A 16,614-nucleotide genomic window follows, 5' to 3' on the forward strand; every position below is an offset into this window, starting at 1 on the left:
GCCGGGCCACAGGCGGGAGCTGGGACGCACGCAGGTCATGAGTGCCCACACCTGTGCCCGGGCCGGATGGACGCGGGTACCGCACGTTCGCCGCGGAGCGGGCGGGTTCCCGTCGTCTGCACCTCTGCCTCTGCCCATCCGGGGCTCCCCGAGGGCAGGGGCCGGGCGAGGGCCTCTGCCCCCTCCCTGGGCTGGCACCGAGCAGTGCGCGCTCACTTGTATCAGAGGAATGAGTGTGCCAGGCAGCTGGGCTGCCACTCAGGCGCGTGTTCGTGCGGAAGATGCCTCTGCGGCTCAAATCGTGCCCCTTCTAGGGCCCGGAACGTGGTCGGGGGAGGCACGCAGGAAATGGGGCTCCGGGCGGAGACCAGGCACGGCCCCGGCAACCCCGCCGCCAGCCGGCATCCCTGGCAGCCCAGGCAGAACCTGCCTCCCGCAGCTTCCCCCGGAAGCAGGACGCAGAGGCCTGAGTGTGAGGACGGCGCCCACGGCCTCCAGCCCCAGCAAGGCCCTGGGACGCTGGATCGCAGCCCAGGGGTGGGGGGAGGCGCGTGGAGGGACGGCGAAAAGGACCCCCCACCAAGGCTACGTCTGTTGGGCACAGGGACCGAGAAAATGTGTGGGTCCCCCCAGGCCACCACACCACCTGCCCAGTGCCACCTCCCGCCGTGCGCCTTGGGGCTGGGGCTGGGGGGACCCTGGCAGGGCCTGGGGACGTGCTGTCAGTGGGAAAGCTGCCGGAGACACAGGGACGGCTTTCCCACCTGCGCCTCAGTTTCCCGGTGGTTTCTGGACTGGGAGAGGTGCGTCCGTGGGAAGGAAAAGAGCCGCTCTGAAACTGCGATAGGATCCAACGTGTGGTAATATAATTATAACGCAGCATGCGCCCCTCCCACGCCCCCCGCCCGGCCCACCCCTGCCGGCCGCGGCGGATCTCCGAGCAGCATCAGGGTGTGGCTGCGCCCAGCCCTCACGCTCGCCCGGCCCCGAGTCCTGAGGAGGGGAAGGGGCTGGCCTGGGTGGACGTGGCAGGAACCAGGGCGCCCGGGCATCCCGCCCGGCTCGGAGGCGAGGTCGCGACGCGGTCGCGGCCCAGAGCCGGGATCGAGGGCCAGCGCGGGATGCGGTGCAGGAGCAGGGAGGGGCGCACGCCGGTCTCCGCCCAGGCCCCGTCCGACACCCCTGCCTTCCTGGATTCTCACCTTCAGCGACGACGTCTTCAGCGCCACACGTGCCAGGGACTGTCCCAACGTGGGTAACTGAGGCGAGATCGTACAGCAAGCCTGGCCTTCACGTTCAGGGGCTGCAGCTGTCACCCGGTCCCTCGGTCCCCCACTTGCTGACTCCCTGGCGCACAGCGGGCTTCAGTCGATGCGGCCTGAGCTGGAGCTTCCCGTCGCGTTGGGGAGATAAGACGCGTGTGGGCTCTAAGTGCATAGACTATAACGAAGGGCTTAGCGGGGGCCGAGGGAGAGCAGGACGAGGCAGTTTAAACCACGGTCGTCCTTGCAAAGTCCAAGACCGTGAGATAAGCGGGTCAAGTGACCGTGGAGAGGGTGGCAAGGGCCCCCTTGTACTTGGGGGACTCCTGGCCAGGTAACCGGGGGTGTGGCGCGGAGAGGGCCCTGCTGGGGAGGCCAGGGAGCCACGGGGCTAATTCGCGGGTCCGTCCCTTGGCATCTCCTACCTGGGGGGGGGCGGGGCATCGGGGCGGGGTGTCCCTCAAGTTCCTGCTTAGGGGTCTGTGAACTAGCTCCCGCCTCGGGGACAGAGCTGTCTGAGCAAGCCGTGAGGGACTGTCCAGCAAGCCCCTTCCGCTCGTCCGAGGGACGACGTTTGGGGCTGGGGCTGCCCTGGGTTCTGCCCTTCCTTGAGTCTGTGGCTGCAACGCTGAGCCCCTCCAGGAGCCTAGGGGACATGCCAAGGCCCTGGGGAGGCAGCAAGGCTGGCAGGGTGTGGGGTGCTTGGGTCCCCTTCCACCCACAGGGCCTTGCCCTATTCCTCCTGGCCTGGCACCTCCCTCCTTGAGCCACCAGCGCCGTCAGCCGCCCCCCCCCGGCCCCCGCCACGCCTCGCCTCCCTGCACAGCCCCTTCCACACATGCTGCCAGGGGAGGCCTGGAGCCGATGATGGGGTCCCGCCCCCGGGTCCTTGCCTCCCGCCCCAGAGCCCATAGCTAGCCCAGGCCTGGGGGCGGTGGCTCTGAGTCTCCGTGCCAGGCCCAGCCCCCAGAGCACCTGTTCTGACCTGCTGAGCAGGTTCCCAGGTTTCTGCCGTAGTTGTAGTTGTCGGCCACAGCGTGGGAAGAAGCTCTGGGGGAGCTCGGAGCTCCGATCACGGCTTCGTGGGGGTACCTGCAGCGGGGTGGGTAGAACGGGCCGGCTCCCCCAGCAGGGCCCCCGCGGGACAGGCAGGTGCGGCGGTGCCAGAGGACTCCGCGGCTTCCTCCTGCCTTGGGGCCGGTGCCCTCCCCAGCTCTCCAGCCGAGCCGGCTCCCAGGGAGCGCTCGGTGGACCTTCGGAAACACTGGGCAGGCCTGCGTTTGGACCAAGGCCCCTGTCCCTGGGAGCCGACATGTGGGGGCCTGAGCTCTGGCTGCCGCTGCTGCTCCTGGCGTCCCTTACAGGTAGGCCTCCCGGGCCTTCGGGACCCCGGCCTGCGCGCCCGGGTCGGGTGTGCACACCCGCCCTGTCTGCCCTGTGAGCCTGGGCCGAGGCCCCCGCCTCTCTCCCAGCCCGGCTGCCGGGCCCCCGAAGGAGCCCGACCCTTGGGGACCCTCCTGCCCCAGGCCAGGTCGCCGTGCCCAGGAGCCTGACCCCCGCGACAGGGGCTGGAGCTGTCTCGGGGGGCAGAGATGAGGTGACCAGTGCAAGGGGCAGGGGTGGCCTGGAGGGGAGCCTGCACTCGGGGGCCCCCGGGAGGAGCCCTCGCCGCCCCGCTGGGCTCGGAACTGCTGACTGGTGCTGGGGCTGACTCAGGCTGAGCTGGTGCTCAGTCATGGGGGCGCAGGACGCCTGGTGCCCGGAGAGAGGACAGGGCGTCTCTCCTCCTCTCCCCATGACGCGCTGGGGCGCAGGACCAGGCACCTGTGGGGGCTGTGGCGCCTCGCTTTCCCTGGATGCGCTACGAGAGGCGGCGGGACCTGGCGGGGGGAGACTTGTCCGGCCGGTGTGGCTTCTGTGGCCGTCCCCGTTCCCCTGCTGTCTGAGCAGATGCCTCGCGTCCCTGAGTCCGATGGACCTAAGGCAGGTGCAGGCGACCAGGACCTCTAGTCCTGGGCGGGGTGGGGGGGGCAGAGCGCATGTGTGCGCACAAGGGTCCACGGTGGGGAGGCAGGGGCCGTGCCCGAGGCGGCGCGTGGCTGGCACAGCCCCTTGGGGGCCTGGGGGCGGCTCCTGGGACAGATCGACCCCCGGCCCTGGGCGCAGCCTGGCCCCGCATGCTGTCCCCGCCTCATCCCCCTCGAAGCTGTCGGGGCGGCGAGGCCTGGACGTGTGGCCCGTGGGGCTGCTCTCCTTTGATCTTAAAATAGAAAGGCAGTTGGCCCCTGTCCCCCACAGCCTCTCTGCCGTTGTCCAGACAGCCCTTCCCACCGGCTGAGGCCAGGAGGGTGGGGCGCGGCTGCCGGGCCAGGCGCTCAGCCGCTTTCCCGCAGGACCTGCCCACACCTCAGGAGCGGAGTCGCGGTGTCTCAGGACTGGGCCGGGATCAAAGCGCTCGCAGCCCCGGCTCCCTCGCTGGGCAGCAGGGTCAGCAGGCAGGCCCGCGAGGCCCGCGGGTCCCTGCGCGCAGAGGCCGCCGGGACGAGGGTCCCTTAAGTGCGGGGCGTCCATGACACACAGCCGTTCTCTCTAAGAGGCGCCCAGGAAGGGGAGCGGAGGCCCCTTCCAGGTGGGGCATCGCCCCGGCCTTGCCTGGTGCCTGACGGAAGGGGCTGCGGGCAGGGCGGCCCTGGAGGCCGGCGCCCAGCCGGTCCCCGCAGGGCAGCGGCCGCGGCCGGCCCCTGCCCAGGGCTGGCGGGCGCTTGGAGGGCTGGGATGCAGACCGCAGGCCCCCCTCGCTGCCGGCCCCCTCCAGCCTTGGCGTCCAGGCAGCCCCTCCAGGGCTCCCGGGACGTGGGAGTGTTTCTTGCCTCTGAAAAAGCCTTGGACTGAGAGAAGCTAGAAGCCTTGGGGTCTGGCCCCATTTCTGGTCTTCCTTTGTTAGGTGACCCTGGGCACCTACAAAGCCCAGGGGCAGGACCAGAGGGTCTCTGTGGCTCTCCTGGGAATGTCCAGCCCCGCGGAAGGGTGCTAGGTGCTGGGAGAGGCGGTCGGTCTGGCAGGGGCGATAAGAGGGGGACGGCCGCACCTCTGAGCGGGGACCAAGGCCAGCCCTGCCCGGGCACGGCCCCCCGCCCCTGCCCCTGCCCCTGCACACCCTCCTGCCTCTGCACATGGGAGCCCCGAAGACCAGGACAGCGCTGGCCCCGGGGCCCTGCCCCACCCCTGACGGGGAGGGAGAGGAGGCGGCCGGGGAGGCGCCTGCTCACAGCTCTTTGTTTCGCTTTAATGGGATGAGTTTCCGGGTGAGGTCCCCTCCCTCCTCCCTCCCAAGTCTGCCAACACCCCTCCAGCAGGGCCCTCTTCCCGGCTCTTTGTCTGTCAGCTGGGCCCGCGGCTCCCAGGGCGAGGGGTTCTCTGAATTCAGAGGTCTGCCCTCTGAGGGCGAGGACCAGCTTTTTGTTGGGGTTGGTTTCCTAGGAAGGGCAGGGCTGTCCCTGGTTTCTCCTCTTGTTTACAGGGTGGGGGGGGCCAGGTCCTTTCCTGCAGGACCTACCCCAACCCAGCGAAGCCAGCGCCCCAGGAGAGCCCTGTGGCCCAGTGACCTCCGTCTCACCCTGGTGATTCAGGGACTGCTAAGGGGACCCCCTGCCGCAGAGATGGTGCAGCCGAGTCAACGGTCCCATGGTCCTGAAACATGTCGATGGGCGGCCTCTCGCGCTGGGGGCCTGGCCCGCAGCCCATGTGCCCTGACTGGGAATCGAACCTGTGACCTTTTGGTGCACAGGCCAGCGCTCAATCCACTGAGCTGCACCAGCCAGGTCCAAACGTGCCCTCTCTGCCCAAGATCTAGGCAGGGAGGAGGCGCGGGGGGCGTGGGAGCCGAGTTGGAGGAGCGGAGAGGAGCTGGGGTGGACGGGGAGCAGAGTGGGAAACCAGCAGGTGAAGTTCGGGGCTGGGGCTGCCTCCCTGGGGGGGCTGTTGGACGGGGAAGGAGCCTGGCCCTGGCCTCCCCCGCCCCCCAGCTCCCCGCCCTGCCCCCCACTGGCCTTTAAAATCGGCCTGTGCCCTGAGAGCTGAGTGGAGGCTGTCGTGTGAGGTGGGGCAGAACTGGCCGCACTGGTTGGGGGGGTGGGCAGGATTTGGGGGGTGGCAGGGATCTCGGGAGGTGGGAGAAGTTGAATTCTGGGTCCCCCACCCACAGTGTGGCTGCTGCGGTGACTCAGCCGGGCTCAGACTGGCTCCGGGGGGTTTAGGGGGCTTATCTGTGCTGGGAGCGCGTCTGGGCCGCGCAGGCTGCCTGCAAGCCTGCCCCGCCCCATTGTTCTCGGCTCCCCCTGTGATGCGTGTGCCCCCCCAGACTCTGATCGGTGGGTGGGCGCTCTGCCCGGGCTGGGAAGCTCTCGCTAAGCTGGGGGCTTAGGACAACGGGGGTGAGCGAGGGAGGTGGAGGGAGCCAGAGGGAGAGTCTCCTGCTTCTCCGAGTTCCTCCGCCCTCCACGGCCACAGCAACGCAGGAGGGGCAAGGACGAGGGCTTGCTTACGTCACCTGTCCTGAGCGGGGGGCCTCAGGGCCCCCCCAGGTCCCTTCTCCCCCCATCTCACCTGCATCCTCCCCCTCTCTGGGCGGGAGGGCTGCGGCTGTGTGGCGAGGGGGCTTTGGGGCTGACACAGGAGCCGAGGCCCCGGCGGGGCAGGCCCCATCTGCCAAACCCTCACCGGACGGCCCGTGCCCGGGTCGCTGGGAGCCCTGGGGAGCGGCTGGGGGTGAGTCCTAGTAGGAGCCTCAGGAGCAAGGGCAGAGTGAGCTCTCATTCCGTTCTGTTGGGGAGCCCTTGGTGGCCGCTTCCCGTCACCTGGGGGGACAGCGACCTCATTTCTGGGCCCCGGCACCTGAGAAGGCTTGGCCCTGCTCTCTGGGCGGAGGCGGGAGGCAGCCAGGGCAACAGTCCAGCCGGACAGAGCCCCCTACCACTGGCCACGGGCAGCTGAGACAGGGGACCAGGCAGACGCCCAAGTGTCCGCCATGCCCTGCGTCTGCAAACCCACGCTCACACACGCCCCTGCCTGGGGCTTCTCTCTGGAAGCGCGAGGGCACAGACCCTGGACTGAAGGCAGGACAGGAGTGCTCACGTGCAACACGCCCCCTTCACGCGAGGAGATGGCCGCACACGCGCGGCACCAGCCCCGAGAGCCGCCTGCACCCCCACTCCCCGCAGCTGCATCCACTTCCCGCCCCTGGCTGGCCACCCTGCCCTCGCCGGGGGCGCAGATGGAGGGGGAGGCCCCTCGTCAGGAAGAGCCTCCCTCCCCAGAGACACTGTCTGTGGCTGCCGGCCTCAGTTTCCCCTCCTGAGACCACAGGCCAGGCCTCACACACATGGGAGAGTTGGGACCCACGCTCAGGGCGGGGAGCAGCCAGCCAGCATCAGCCGGGGACGCAGGCCTGTCTGGGAGCAGGGGGCGTGGGGCCGGCCGGGGTGGGGGAGGCCAGGCAGGGATCCCGTCTGGCCAGTCGGGCCTGTTCTCTCCCTTGCGCAAGGTGTGGCTGCTGGTGGCTGTGGCTCGACGGTAGGTCTGAGTCACCAAGGCTCCTGACCAGCGTCCATCCGGGGCTGCGGGGCGGAGGGCTGGGAGGGTCCGAGGGCGGAGGCCCCGCCGGCAGAGCCCACCAGCCCCAGCGGATGAAGTGGGAGAAGGTGGGGGGCTTGGCCGCACAGAGACCTCCCCAGGCAGGCGGGGCGCCCCCTCTGCTCCGGTGACACCGTGGGGCTGACGCCAGGCAGGCCCTGGGCGGGGGAGGGGAGGCCGTGCTGGCTGCTGGGGCTCCGCCTGGGCCCGGGCTCCCTTCTCCCTCTGCGTGCGAGCCTGCAGGAGGGAGCCGCCCCGGCCGAGGTGCCCCCATAGATGCGGATTTAGGGCGACGGGGGTGTGGGGGCAGCCGCGAGGGACACCCTGTCTCCCGGGCTCCTCGCCGCGCTGAGGTCGGGCTTGTCGCCCGGGATGTGGGTCTGGGCCCCCCCCCGGCAGGGACTCAGGGCAGGGCCCAGGTGTACGCTGGCTGCTCGGTGCCTGCCGGGCCCTAAGGACTGATTTGGGGGCGAGTGTGGGTGACTCGTGGGGCAGGTGGTTGTCAAGGGGAAGGAGGTGAACGGCAAGCGCACCCTGACGCCGTCCCGGGCACCGCGCTCAGAGGGGCTTCGGTGGCCTGCTGGGGAGCTCGGACCCCTGCGGCCCACCCTGACGGCGGCGCGGGCGCAGAGGACGGCGTGGCCCGCCTGCAGCCCACCCTGGCCCGCCCCAGGGGCCCTGCTCCTTCCGGTGCCCACAGGGGGTGCCCGGGGGGGCGGGGCGGGTGGTTAGCTGGGCCTGGCCGGCCGGGCTGGGTGGGACCACGGGACTCGGCGGCTCAGGGCCCTGGTATCCGGCCCTGCAGGTCTGTCCCGTCCCTGGAAAGGGGCCCTCCCAGCTCCCAGCGGCCGCCTCCCTCCCCTGTCCTCCCACTGGTGCAACGGGAGCAGGGCTGCGGGGACCCCCTCCCCGGCCCCAGACTCTGCCTCACTGGGACGCCCTGGTCCCCAGTGGAGGCGTCTCTGCCCCCCCCGCCCACGTGCCTGCCCTGTCCACCGCTTCTTGCTTCCTCTGCAGTGAGCCCACCCGACCAGTCGGCCCTGCCTGCACCGGGCTCGCAGGCTGCCCTGCCCACCCCTCCCAGCCCAGCCCAGCCCAGCCCAGCCCAGCCAGACTGCTGGCTCCTCCTTGGTCCTGGTCCAGTCTCTGGTGTCTCTCGCACCCTCGCTCATTCGCGCTCCCCGTGGTCTGACCGAGCGCCCGCTGTGGGCCCGGAATGCAGGCTGTGTGCTCCCCATGGGACGCGAGGCCCAGCTTCCACTCTGAAGGGCTCGGTCTAGTGGGAAAGGCAGACATGACCCGCGGGACCACGTGCTGTGCGGGGCGAAGGCAGCTGCAGGGGTGGGGTTGGGGGCGGAGGGGCTCATGAGGGTGTCTGCCCGGGGAGCAGGAGCCGCTGGACAGGGAGGAGGGCGCCGGGCAGGGCCGTGGGAACAGGTGCGGGACGGCGGGGCCGTGCGGTGTCTTCGAGTCTGTCCTTGTCCCGCTGTCTGGGCCGTGACCGGATCCTGCTGAGTGTCCCTCGGGGAGCCGCCCCCCTTCTCCACCCACGCCTCAGGGGGCTGGGGGGGCCAGTCCCAGCGCTGACCCGGAGTCAGAGCCCATCCACGCGGGCCCATCGCTGGCTCCACGCGCGCCGGCCTCGCGTTCCGTGGGCCCTCCTTGCAGACAGGGCGGCGGGACAGGCCCTCCCGAGAGCTTCTTGCTGTGCCTTGCCGATGCCCAGCGCTCGGCCTCCGTGCCGGCCGCGCGCCCTGGCCCTGGGGCCGCCGGGCGGACCCTGTCGCCGTGTGTCACCCTGACCTCGTCTCGCTGAGCCTCTGACCCGCGCCTTTCGGCCTCTGGTGACCTGCTCTTGCCTCTCCCAGAGCCTCGACTCCCTCCCACACAGAACACCTCCCTGTCTCCGGGAATCCCAGTCTCTCATCGTCGAGCCTCGAGAAGAATGTCCTTGAAGGGCTTCCCGGCATGGGCTCTTCCCACACACGAGGGCCCTCCACCGCGGCCTGGCCACTGGCCACACGTCCTGCAGGCGTCTGTCCCCTTGGTGGGACAGGCTTGTCTGGGGCTGCCCCGGTTCGGTGCACATGGGCCGTGCACCCCTGGGAGGACCCGAGCTCCCTGAGGGCAGAGGCCGGGTCACAGCCGCCCACCCTGGGCTGGGAGAGGGTGTAACTCGTCCACACCTCGTGGGCGTGGCCTCAGGCAAGTCACTTCCTCCCTGGGTCTCAGTTTCCTCACCGGTTAAATGGTGATGATAACGCCTACCTGCCCAGAAAGTTCTGTGGTGGCCATGAGGTAATGGCCTGATGTGCTGGGCGAGCAGCAACGCTCCAGCTCTCCGTCCCCTCTGCTGCCACCCTCGCTGTGAGCGTCCCCGCCCTGGCCACGGCCGGCCCTAACCCTGGCTCCTCCCTCTGCCCCTGCAGGCCGGTGCCCGGCTGGCGAGCTGGAGACCGCGGACCTGGTGACCGTGGTGCTGGGCCAGGACGCGAGGCTGCCCTGCTTCTACCGGGGGGACCCCGGCGAGCAGGTGGCGCAGGTGGCCTGGGCTCGCCTGGACGCGGGCGCGGGCCCCCAGGAGCTGGCGCTGCTGCACGCCCAGTACGGGCTGCACGTGAGCCCGGCCTACGAGGGCCGCGTGGAGCAGCCGCCGCAGCCGCGGAGCCCCCTGGACGGCACGGTGCTGCTGCGGAACGCGGTGCAGGCGGACGAGGGCGAGTATGAGTGCCGCGTCAGCACCTTCCCGGCCGGCAGTTTCCAGGCGCGGCTGCAGCTCCGCGTGCTGGGTAAGAGGAGCGAGAGGCTTTCAGGAGCCAAAGCGGCGCCCTGCGCACGGGAGGGCGCCCCGTGTAGCCCGTCACCCCCTCCCACGCAATCCAGAGCTTCCCTCCAGGTGGCCCCAGCGCCGGGATCCCCTGGGTCTGCCTCGGGGAGGATCCGCTTCTTTGTGGGGCTTCCCCCCCCCCAACCCCCTGCTGACCTGAAACCTCCCTCTTGGTTTCTTCCAACCTGTGGGGCGATAGGCCCGCTGGTCCTGTCCCGCCTGTGCCCCCTCCCCGCTGCCTGCACCAGCCCGGCCCCCCGGACCGCGCCCCTCGGTCCCCTGCCGGACGCCTTCCGAGGCCTCCGCCCCATTCCCACCCAGCTCAGGCCTGGGCCCACAGGGATGGTCCAGCGGCCACATTTCAGAGCTGAGAGCCCGGCCCGGAGGCTCCGTTGGTTAAAGCGTCTAAAGCATCGTCCCTGATGCGCCAAGGTTGCGGGTTCCACCTCAGGTCAGGGCACATGCAAGCACCTCCCTCTCTCTCCCTTTCTCTCACTCAAAAAGAGAAAAAAGAAAAAAAAGACCCAAAGAGCTTCCTCCTGCTCCACCCAACTCCCTTCTCCCAACTGAACTCGCTGGTTTTTACAGCATTTAAAGACACTCTTTCAAAGCCACCTTCAAGTGGACATGCAGGCCCAGGTAGGGCCAGGAGGGGCAAATGTCTTTTTGGTCTGGAACCTTGGGGAACGTGGTCAAGGGCCACAGCTGTCCTTCAAGGCACCACGTGGCCCTGCGGGCGCTCGCGGTCACTGGAGCCCGAGGCCTACGGCCCAGCTAAGCCGCCTCCGTCCTGTGCTTGGGCTGTGAATATTATGAAGGTGACAAAGGCTTTACAGTGTCCCTTTACCCACCAGCCTTGCAGAAAAATGCACGTGTGAACCAGGCGTCAGCACCTAAGAGCTGCTGACCTAGCGGCAAGCCATTGAGCCTCCCGAGCCCCAGGGTCCTCACCTGCGAGCCAGGGATAACACCTGTGCACCTCGCTGGAGCGGTGACAGGAAGGAACGAGATAATATTTGTAAAGTGTTTAGCGGAATCCTTGGCATATAGGAAGTGCTTAGGAAACGCTGCCTATTATTATATACATGTTATCTGGTTAGATTTTAAGTGACTTCATTGTTTTTATTCAAAAATGACCAGCGCTTATGGTAATACAAGACCCTGCCACTCATCTGGTATCTTTGCTGGTGAGACAGGAGGAGAGAGGGGCTGAGCTGGGAGGGGAGGGGCGGGGCCTCCTGACGGGCAGGCCGAGTGTGACCCCGCCCCCTCCGCCCGCAGTGCCTCCCCTGCCCTCACTGAACCCGGGCCCCGCGCTGGAAGAAGGCCAGGGCCTGACCCTGGCCGCCTCCTGCACAGCAGAGGGCAGCCCGATCCCCACCGTGACCTGGGACACAGAGGTCAAGGGCACGCTGTACAACCGCTCCTTCGCACACGCCCGCTCAGCCGCCTTCACCTCCGAGTTCCACCTGGTGCCCAGCCGCAGCATGAACGGGCAGCCGCTGACCTGCGTGGTGTCCCACCCGGGCCTGCCCCAGGACCAGCGGATCACCCACATCCTCCAAGTGGCCTGTGAGTCGGGGGCCTCGGACGATGGGAGAGGCGCTGAGGCGCCCGCAGCCGCACCAGTCGGGCGGGCCGGCCGGGGCCCCGCGGCCACAGCCCACGGCTGCGAGAGCACCAGTCCCGGCGCCGAGGGCCGGGGTGCAGCCACCCCGAGGGCCTTGGGCCTCTCGGGCCTTCACTGCCTGGCTCCCCGCAAAGGCAGTTAGTTGCCTGCTTCCCAGGGCTGCTGGGAGGATCGCGTGCCACCTTGGGACTGGGACTAGAGACAGATGTGGGACGGCCCGGCCCTGCTGTTTACCTGCTGCCGCTCAGTCTCACGGGGCAGGGAGTCACATCGCCCACCTTCTGGGGTTCCGGGGGGCGGGGAACTGCGAGCGGGCGCGCAAGGCGCAGGGAAGGCGCAGAGAAGGCGCCGGGAACGGCCGGCGTTTCCCCGCGTCACGCTGGAGCCTCTGCAGGGAGGCGACTGCTTTCTGTGGGCGCTGACCCAGCACGGGGCACGACGTGGGTCCTCAACAGACGTTTGTTAAGGGAGTGAATGAAGCATCGGGTTGTTTAGCTTTCCAGGAGCCAGGGGGCATGCACAGCACAGCACCGGCTCCGCGGGGCACCCTGGGGCGTGGGCACGGGAGGCCACTGCAGACACTCTCAGCTCCATGGCAGCAGGAGCCCCGTGGTGACGCCCTGGCCGGGCGCCCGAAGAGCAGGGAGCCGAGGGCGGGGAGGCTTCCAGGCAGGGTGGGGCCTGGCGAGGGGCCTCGGGGGGCGCGAGATCAAAGCCGTGTCCCCGTGTTTCTCCCCAGTCCTTGCGGAGGCCTCTGTGAGGGGCCTGGAAGACAAGAAGATGTGGCAGGTGGGCAGGGAGGGCGCGGCGCTCAAGTGCCTGAGCGAGGGGCAGCCCCCTCCCTCCTACAACTGGACACGGTAAGCCCCGGGCAGGGCGCTGCGCTGGGGGCCGCGCTGGGGGCCGCGCTGGGGGCCAGGGCCGCCCCTCCGAGGCTGGCGTGTCTCGTTATGGGCTAGGACAACGTACGCTGAGCCCCAGATAAACTGGGGTGCATGCGCAGACCGACACGCGAACACGCGTGCTCACCAGACGCTGCCGGCTTGCCCCGGGAGTCGTGACCACGTGGCCATCGCAGGGAGCGAGCTACTGAAGACCTTGGCTCTTTTCCCAACTTTTAACCGATAACGAAGAATCCAGTACTTAAATATCAATATTTTACGTAACGCCCTAAAGTGGCTAAGATGAAACAAGACCCGACTGCCACCGCCGTTGGAGCCCCAGCCCGGCCCCGCCCCCAGCCGTCCCCTCAGGGGGGCCTGGCCCTTTCCAGGGTCCAGTGGCCAGGGCCTCGGGGAGGGTCAGGGGCACGTGTGCGAGCCCGTGGCGGGCACATGGCCTCGTGCCCGGGATCTGCCCGAGCGCAGCGGCAGCCCCGGGGGACGGTGGCGCCAGTCCCTTCGTCCAAGTCTGTCGGGCCGGACAGGAGTGCAGTGTCCTGCTGTGCGGGCTTCATGCCGTGTGTGTGCCTGGTGCCCAGCGCCGGGTGACACAGGCCCGCTGGAGCGTGTGGGACGGCACGCGTGGGGGGTGCCCGGGTCAGGCCGGGCGGCAGGGAAAGGGGCCTCTGCCTGGGCCTGCCTGGGGGAGGGAGGGGCACCGTGGGAACAGCGGGCTTGGGGCAACGACAGGGGAAGCGCGGCCTGGGCATGTCGGGCGGTGGCGGCCTCAGCCTGCCCAGCCGGCACCCATCGGCTTCCCTGTCCCCCAGGCTGGACGGGCCGCTGCCGAGCGGGGCGCGTGTGGACGGGGACACCCTGGGCTTTCCCCCGCTGGCCCCAGAGCACAGCGGCGTCTACGTCTGCCACGTCAGCAACAAGCTGTCCTCGAAGGACTCTCGGGTCACGGTGGAGGTCGTCGGTGAGCCCGGGCGCAGAGGCCGAGGAGCAAACCGGAGGGGGCGTGACCGCGTGTCTGCGGCAGAGGGTCGGGCTGGGGGGCTGGTTGGGCGTGCGCTTTGTGAGGACCCTGTGTGGGGGCGCATCGGGGACCCGGGAGTCGGTCTCGACCGCGGCCTGTCTCCCCCAGACCCAGACGAGCCCGAGGGCAAGCAGGTGGACGTGGTGTCGGCCTCGGTGGTGGCGGTGGGCGTGATCGCGGCGCTGCTCCTGTGCCTTCTGGTGGTGGTGGTGCTGCTGATGTCGTTGTACCACCGGCGCAAGGCCCAGCAGATGACCCAGAAATTGTGAGTCCTGGCCACTCCGGGGTCGGGAGAGCCGAGCCGGGGACAAAGGGGGGCCGGCGGCAGGGGGGCCAGGACCAGGGAGGGAGAGGGGACTGCGTGTCGGCGTCTGGGGAGGGACGGACCAGCGGCGAGCGGGGCGGGCTTTGGGGAGGTGACAGAGCTTGGAGCCTGGACCAGGGCTGGGCCGGGCGACGGGAGCCACCCCCTGACCCACAGGCCCGCCCGGGTGTCCGCACAGGCACACGCGTGCACGCCCACACGCGTGCCGCGGCCGCTCGGTCGCACTGGCAGGGACAGCACCGCCCACGGCCCCGTGTCCTGGCCACGGGGCTCATGGTGGAGGCCCCCGCGGCCCCGCCCCTGACCAGGGGTGTCTTTCCCAGTGAGGAGGAGCTGACCCTCACCAGGGAGAACTCCATCCGGAGGATGCATTCCCACCACACGGACCCCCGGAACCAGGTGCGTGCCCCCGCTGACCAGGAGCACGGCCCTCCACGCTGCCGACTCCCGTGGGGGCTGGGCGGGGGCGCCGGGGGGGGGCGTGGCTGCTGCTTTGCGTCTCCTGGGCGCCTGGGGAAGCCACCGGCGGCGGCGCTGGTCCCAGGCTGGGGCTGGGCGCTTGGACGGAGGCGACGGCGCTGGTCTCCCAAAGAGAAGGGACGCGCGGCCGGGCCGGGCGGTGGGCAGGGGGGAGGCCGGTGCGGCCGGGTGCCGGGAGGCCGAGCCCCATCCTGACTCCTCCCCGTCCGGGCCCTGCAGCCGGACGAAAGTGTAGGGCTGAGAGCCGAGGGCCACCCCGATAGTCTCAAGGACAACAGTAGCTGCTCTGTGATGGTGAGGCCCCCGGCCCCACCGGTGTCCCCGCCTCTCTCCTCAGGCCCCTGTCCTGGTCCTCGTGCTGGGGGCCAGTGGCCCGTCTCCTGTCCCTCTCGCCTCGGCCTGGCTCCGGCTGCCGGCCCCCACCCCGGCTCTGCCTTCGTCCCTATCTCTGTCCCCAGTCCCCCACCCAACGCTGGCTCCCAGCTCCTCCTCTGGTCCCCTGTGCCTCTGAGACAGCCATGCCCCCGGCCCTGCTGGCGCCTGCCCCGGGACCCTGCCTTGCCCCACCGGCCCCCTCGGGTCTGCCTGCCCGTCCTGGCTCCTGACGAGCCCCCACCCTCGGCCCGCAGAGTGAAGAGCCGGAGGGCCGCAGCTACTCCACACTGACCACGGTGAGGGAGATAGAGACGCAAACTGAGCTGCTGTCCCCGGGCTCCGAGCGGGCGGAGGAGGAGGAGGATCGCGACGAAGGCATCAAGCAGGCCATGAACCACTTCGTGCAGGAGAACGGGACGCTGAGGGCCAAGCCCACGGGCAACGGCATCTACATCAACGGGCGGGGGCACCTGGTCTGACCCAGGCCCGCCTCCCCGAAGCCTGGCTTCCTCTGCTGACACGGGGGCTCTCGGCGCATCCCGGGGCCCCCAGCACCCACAGACTGCTCGCCCTTTCCCTCCAGCCCCCGTGGGCTGCATCCCTGCCCCGTGCGTGCCGGTCACTGTGAGCGTGAGTGTAAGTGTTGGCTGAGTGTGTGCCTGGGGGGTGACTGTGCCGTGTGCCGAGCCCGGCGCCGCTGGGCCCCCGGCGCGGGCGGCTGTGTGGACAGGGCCGTCTGTGGAGCGGCGTGACCTCCACCTGCGAACGCAGGCGTTTGCTTCCGACCCCAGAGCAGTGTTAGCGAAGCAGAGGCCGGAGGCGGGCGGTGGGGACGGCAGGCCGTGCCCAGGTGTGCGGGCGCAGCTGGAGCTGCGGCCTGGCCTCCCGAGGCGGGAGCTGGGCTCCCACACCTGCAAGACGAGTATGAAGCCACCTCTGGGGTCCGCGGAGACTCCAGCTGTCACAGAAGAAGCCCTCCGCCCCCTGGCGGCCTTGGGGCCTGCTGCACGTACCTGTTGTCTTTAAGGACTAATGCTCTGATCCTTTAAGAAGAAAAAGACTTAAACAGACTTTTGAATGAAGTCATTCCCACCTCGAGTGGGGCCAGCCGGTGCCGAGTTCAGCCCCGCTCAGACCCCGCACGGGCTCACTCCCTGTGGTTCCGAAACGCGCTCCCCTGGGGCGCCTGGACCCAGGCGGCCTCCCGGAGGGTGGGGGGTGGCCGAGCTGGCGGGGCCCGAGGCTGTCAGCCTGCGCGTGGCCCCTGCCCCCCCATCGCCGGCTCCGCTGTCCTCTTGGCTATGTCCACCGTGGCCTGAGTGTCCGTGGGCGGTTGTGGGACTTGGTGCTGAGGGCTCCTGACTCGGTCGTTGAGGAAAGAGGGCGGGGGTTCAGGGTGCGCCAAGGAGCTGCTGGGGGCGAGACGGTCCCTGTCCCCCGGGGTCCTGGGGCCGCCACCTCAGGGCTGTCCTGGTGGTTTCTCTCGGGGGAGACCGGGTTTAGAGAAGCCCTGTTTCTGCCCGGGCCTCCCGAGCACACGCAGCCCGAATACCTCGACTGGGTGCCCAAACCCTGCCCGGCTCACATGCTGTGCGTTTCTGGGCCAAAGGAAAGACCCCCCCGCCCCTGGCCCCCCAGACTGCCCGGGACGGTGGATCTGGCTTCCTCGTATGTACATTCTATGTAAATATGTGCACATTTGTACATATAAAACGATACTCTGTTTTTAAATAAACAGATAGAAAACACCGGTTCTGCCTGGTCCCTGACTCGCCCGCACAGCGCGTGAGCCCTGAGCCCCTGATCGCTGTCTGAGCGCCACCGCCCCCTGCCGCCCCAGGAAGGCGGGGGCTGGGCGCCTGTGGCCGGGAGGGGGCGGGAGAGGGGCACACGCACGCAAGGCCCGCCGGTGAGTCCCCAGGGTGGGGGGCCTGCGCGCTCCAGAGAGGCAGACGGAGAAACCAGCCCCGAAGGAGGTCCCCGGAGCGTCACAGTTGGAAGGGTTTAGGGTCGCCCGCGCGCCGAGGCTCGGGACGTCCCAGGGGGCCCGGCCCCAGCGTGCCCCGTCCTGTGTGTGCTTGGCGCAGAGGCGTGCGGCCTTGCTCCCAGGTCGGCCTCCGGTCTCCACCCGGGACCCCTGGGTGCGGGTCTCCAAGGGCGTGTC

The 16,614-nt window shown here is 69.5% G+C and overlaps 1 protein-coding gene across 1 annotated transcript; it reads left to right on the top strand.

Moving 5' to 3' along the window:
* Positions 1-348: 348 nt before the first annotated feature.
* On the top strand, positions 349-14,929 carry NECTIN4 (nectin cell adhesion molecule 4). Its single transcript, XM_054587609.1, has 10 exons — positions 349-537; positions 2,476-2,626; positions 9,323-9,682; positions 11,002-11,292; positions 12,090-12,210; positions 13,062-13,210; positions 13,379-13,535; positions 13,919-13,994; positions 14,295-14,369; positions 14,705-14,929. The coding sequence occupies exons 1-10, from the start codon at positions 349-351 to the stop codon at positions 14,927-14,929; spliced, it is 1,794 nt and encodes a 597-aa protein (XP_054443584.1).
* The last annotated feature ends 1,685 nt before the right edge of the window (positions 14,930-16,614 follow it).

Source organism: Pteronotus mesoamericanus, unplaced genomic scaffold, assembly GCF_021234165.1.
Source record: "Pteronotus mesoamericanus isolate MK-2021 breed Mesoamerican mustached bat unplaced genomic scaffold, CSHL_Meso_final scaffold_1186, whole genome shotgun sequence".
NCBI classification, from domain to species: Eukaryota; Metazoa; Chordata; class Mammalia; order Chiroptera; family Mormoopidae; genus Pteronotus; species Pteronotus mesoamericanus.

What these genes read in the sequence shown, in the direction of transcription:
- NECTIN4 (XM_054587609.1), top strand. Translation starts at nt 349, where the DNA reads ATGGGGCTCCGGGCGGAGACCAGGCACGGCCCCGGCAACCCCGCCGCC. An exon ending in GCTGCAGCTCCGCGTGCTGG is followed by an intron (nt 9,683 to 11,001) that starts GTAAGAGGAGCG and finishes CTCCGCCCGCAG; the next exon opens with TGCCTCCCCTGCCCTCACTG. An exon ending in CAGCAGATGACCCAGAAATT is followed by an intron (nt 13,536 to 13,918) that starts GTGAGTCCTGGC and finishes TGTCTTTCCCAG; the next exon opens with TGAGGAGGAGCTGACCCTCA.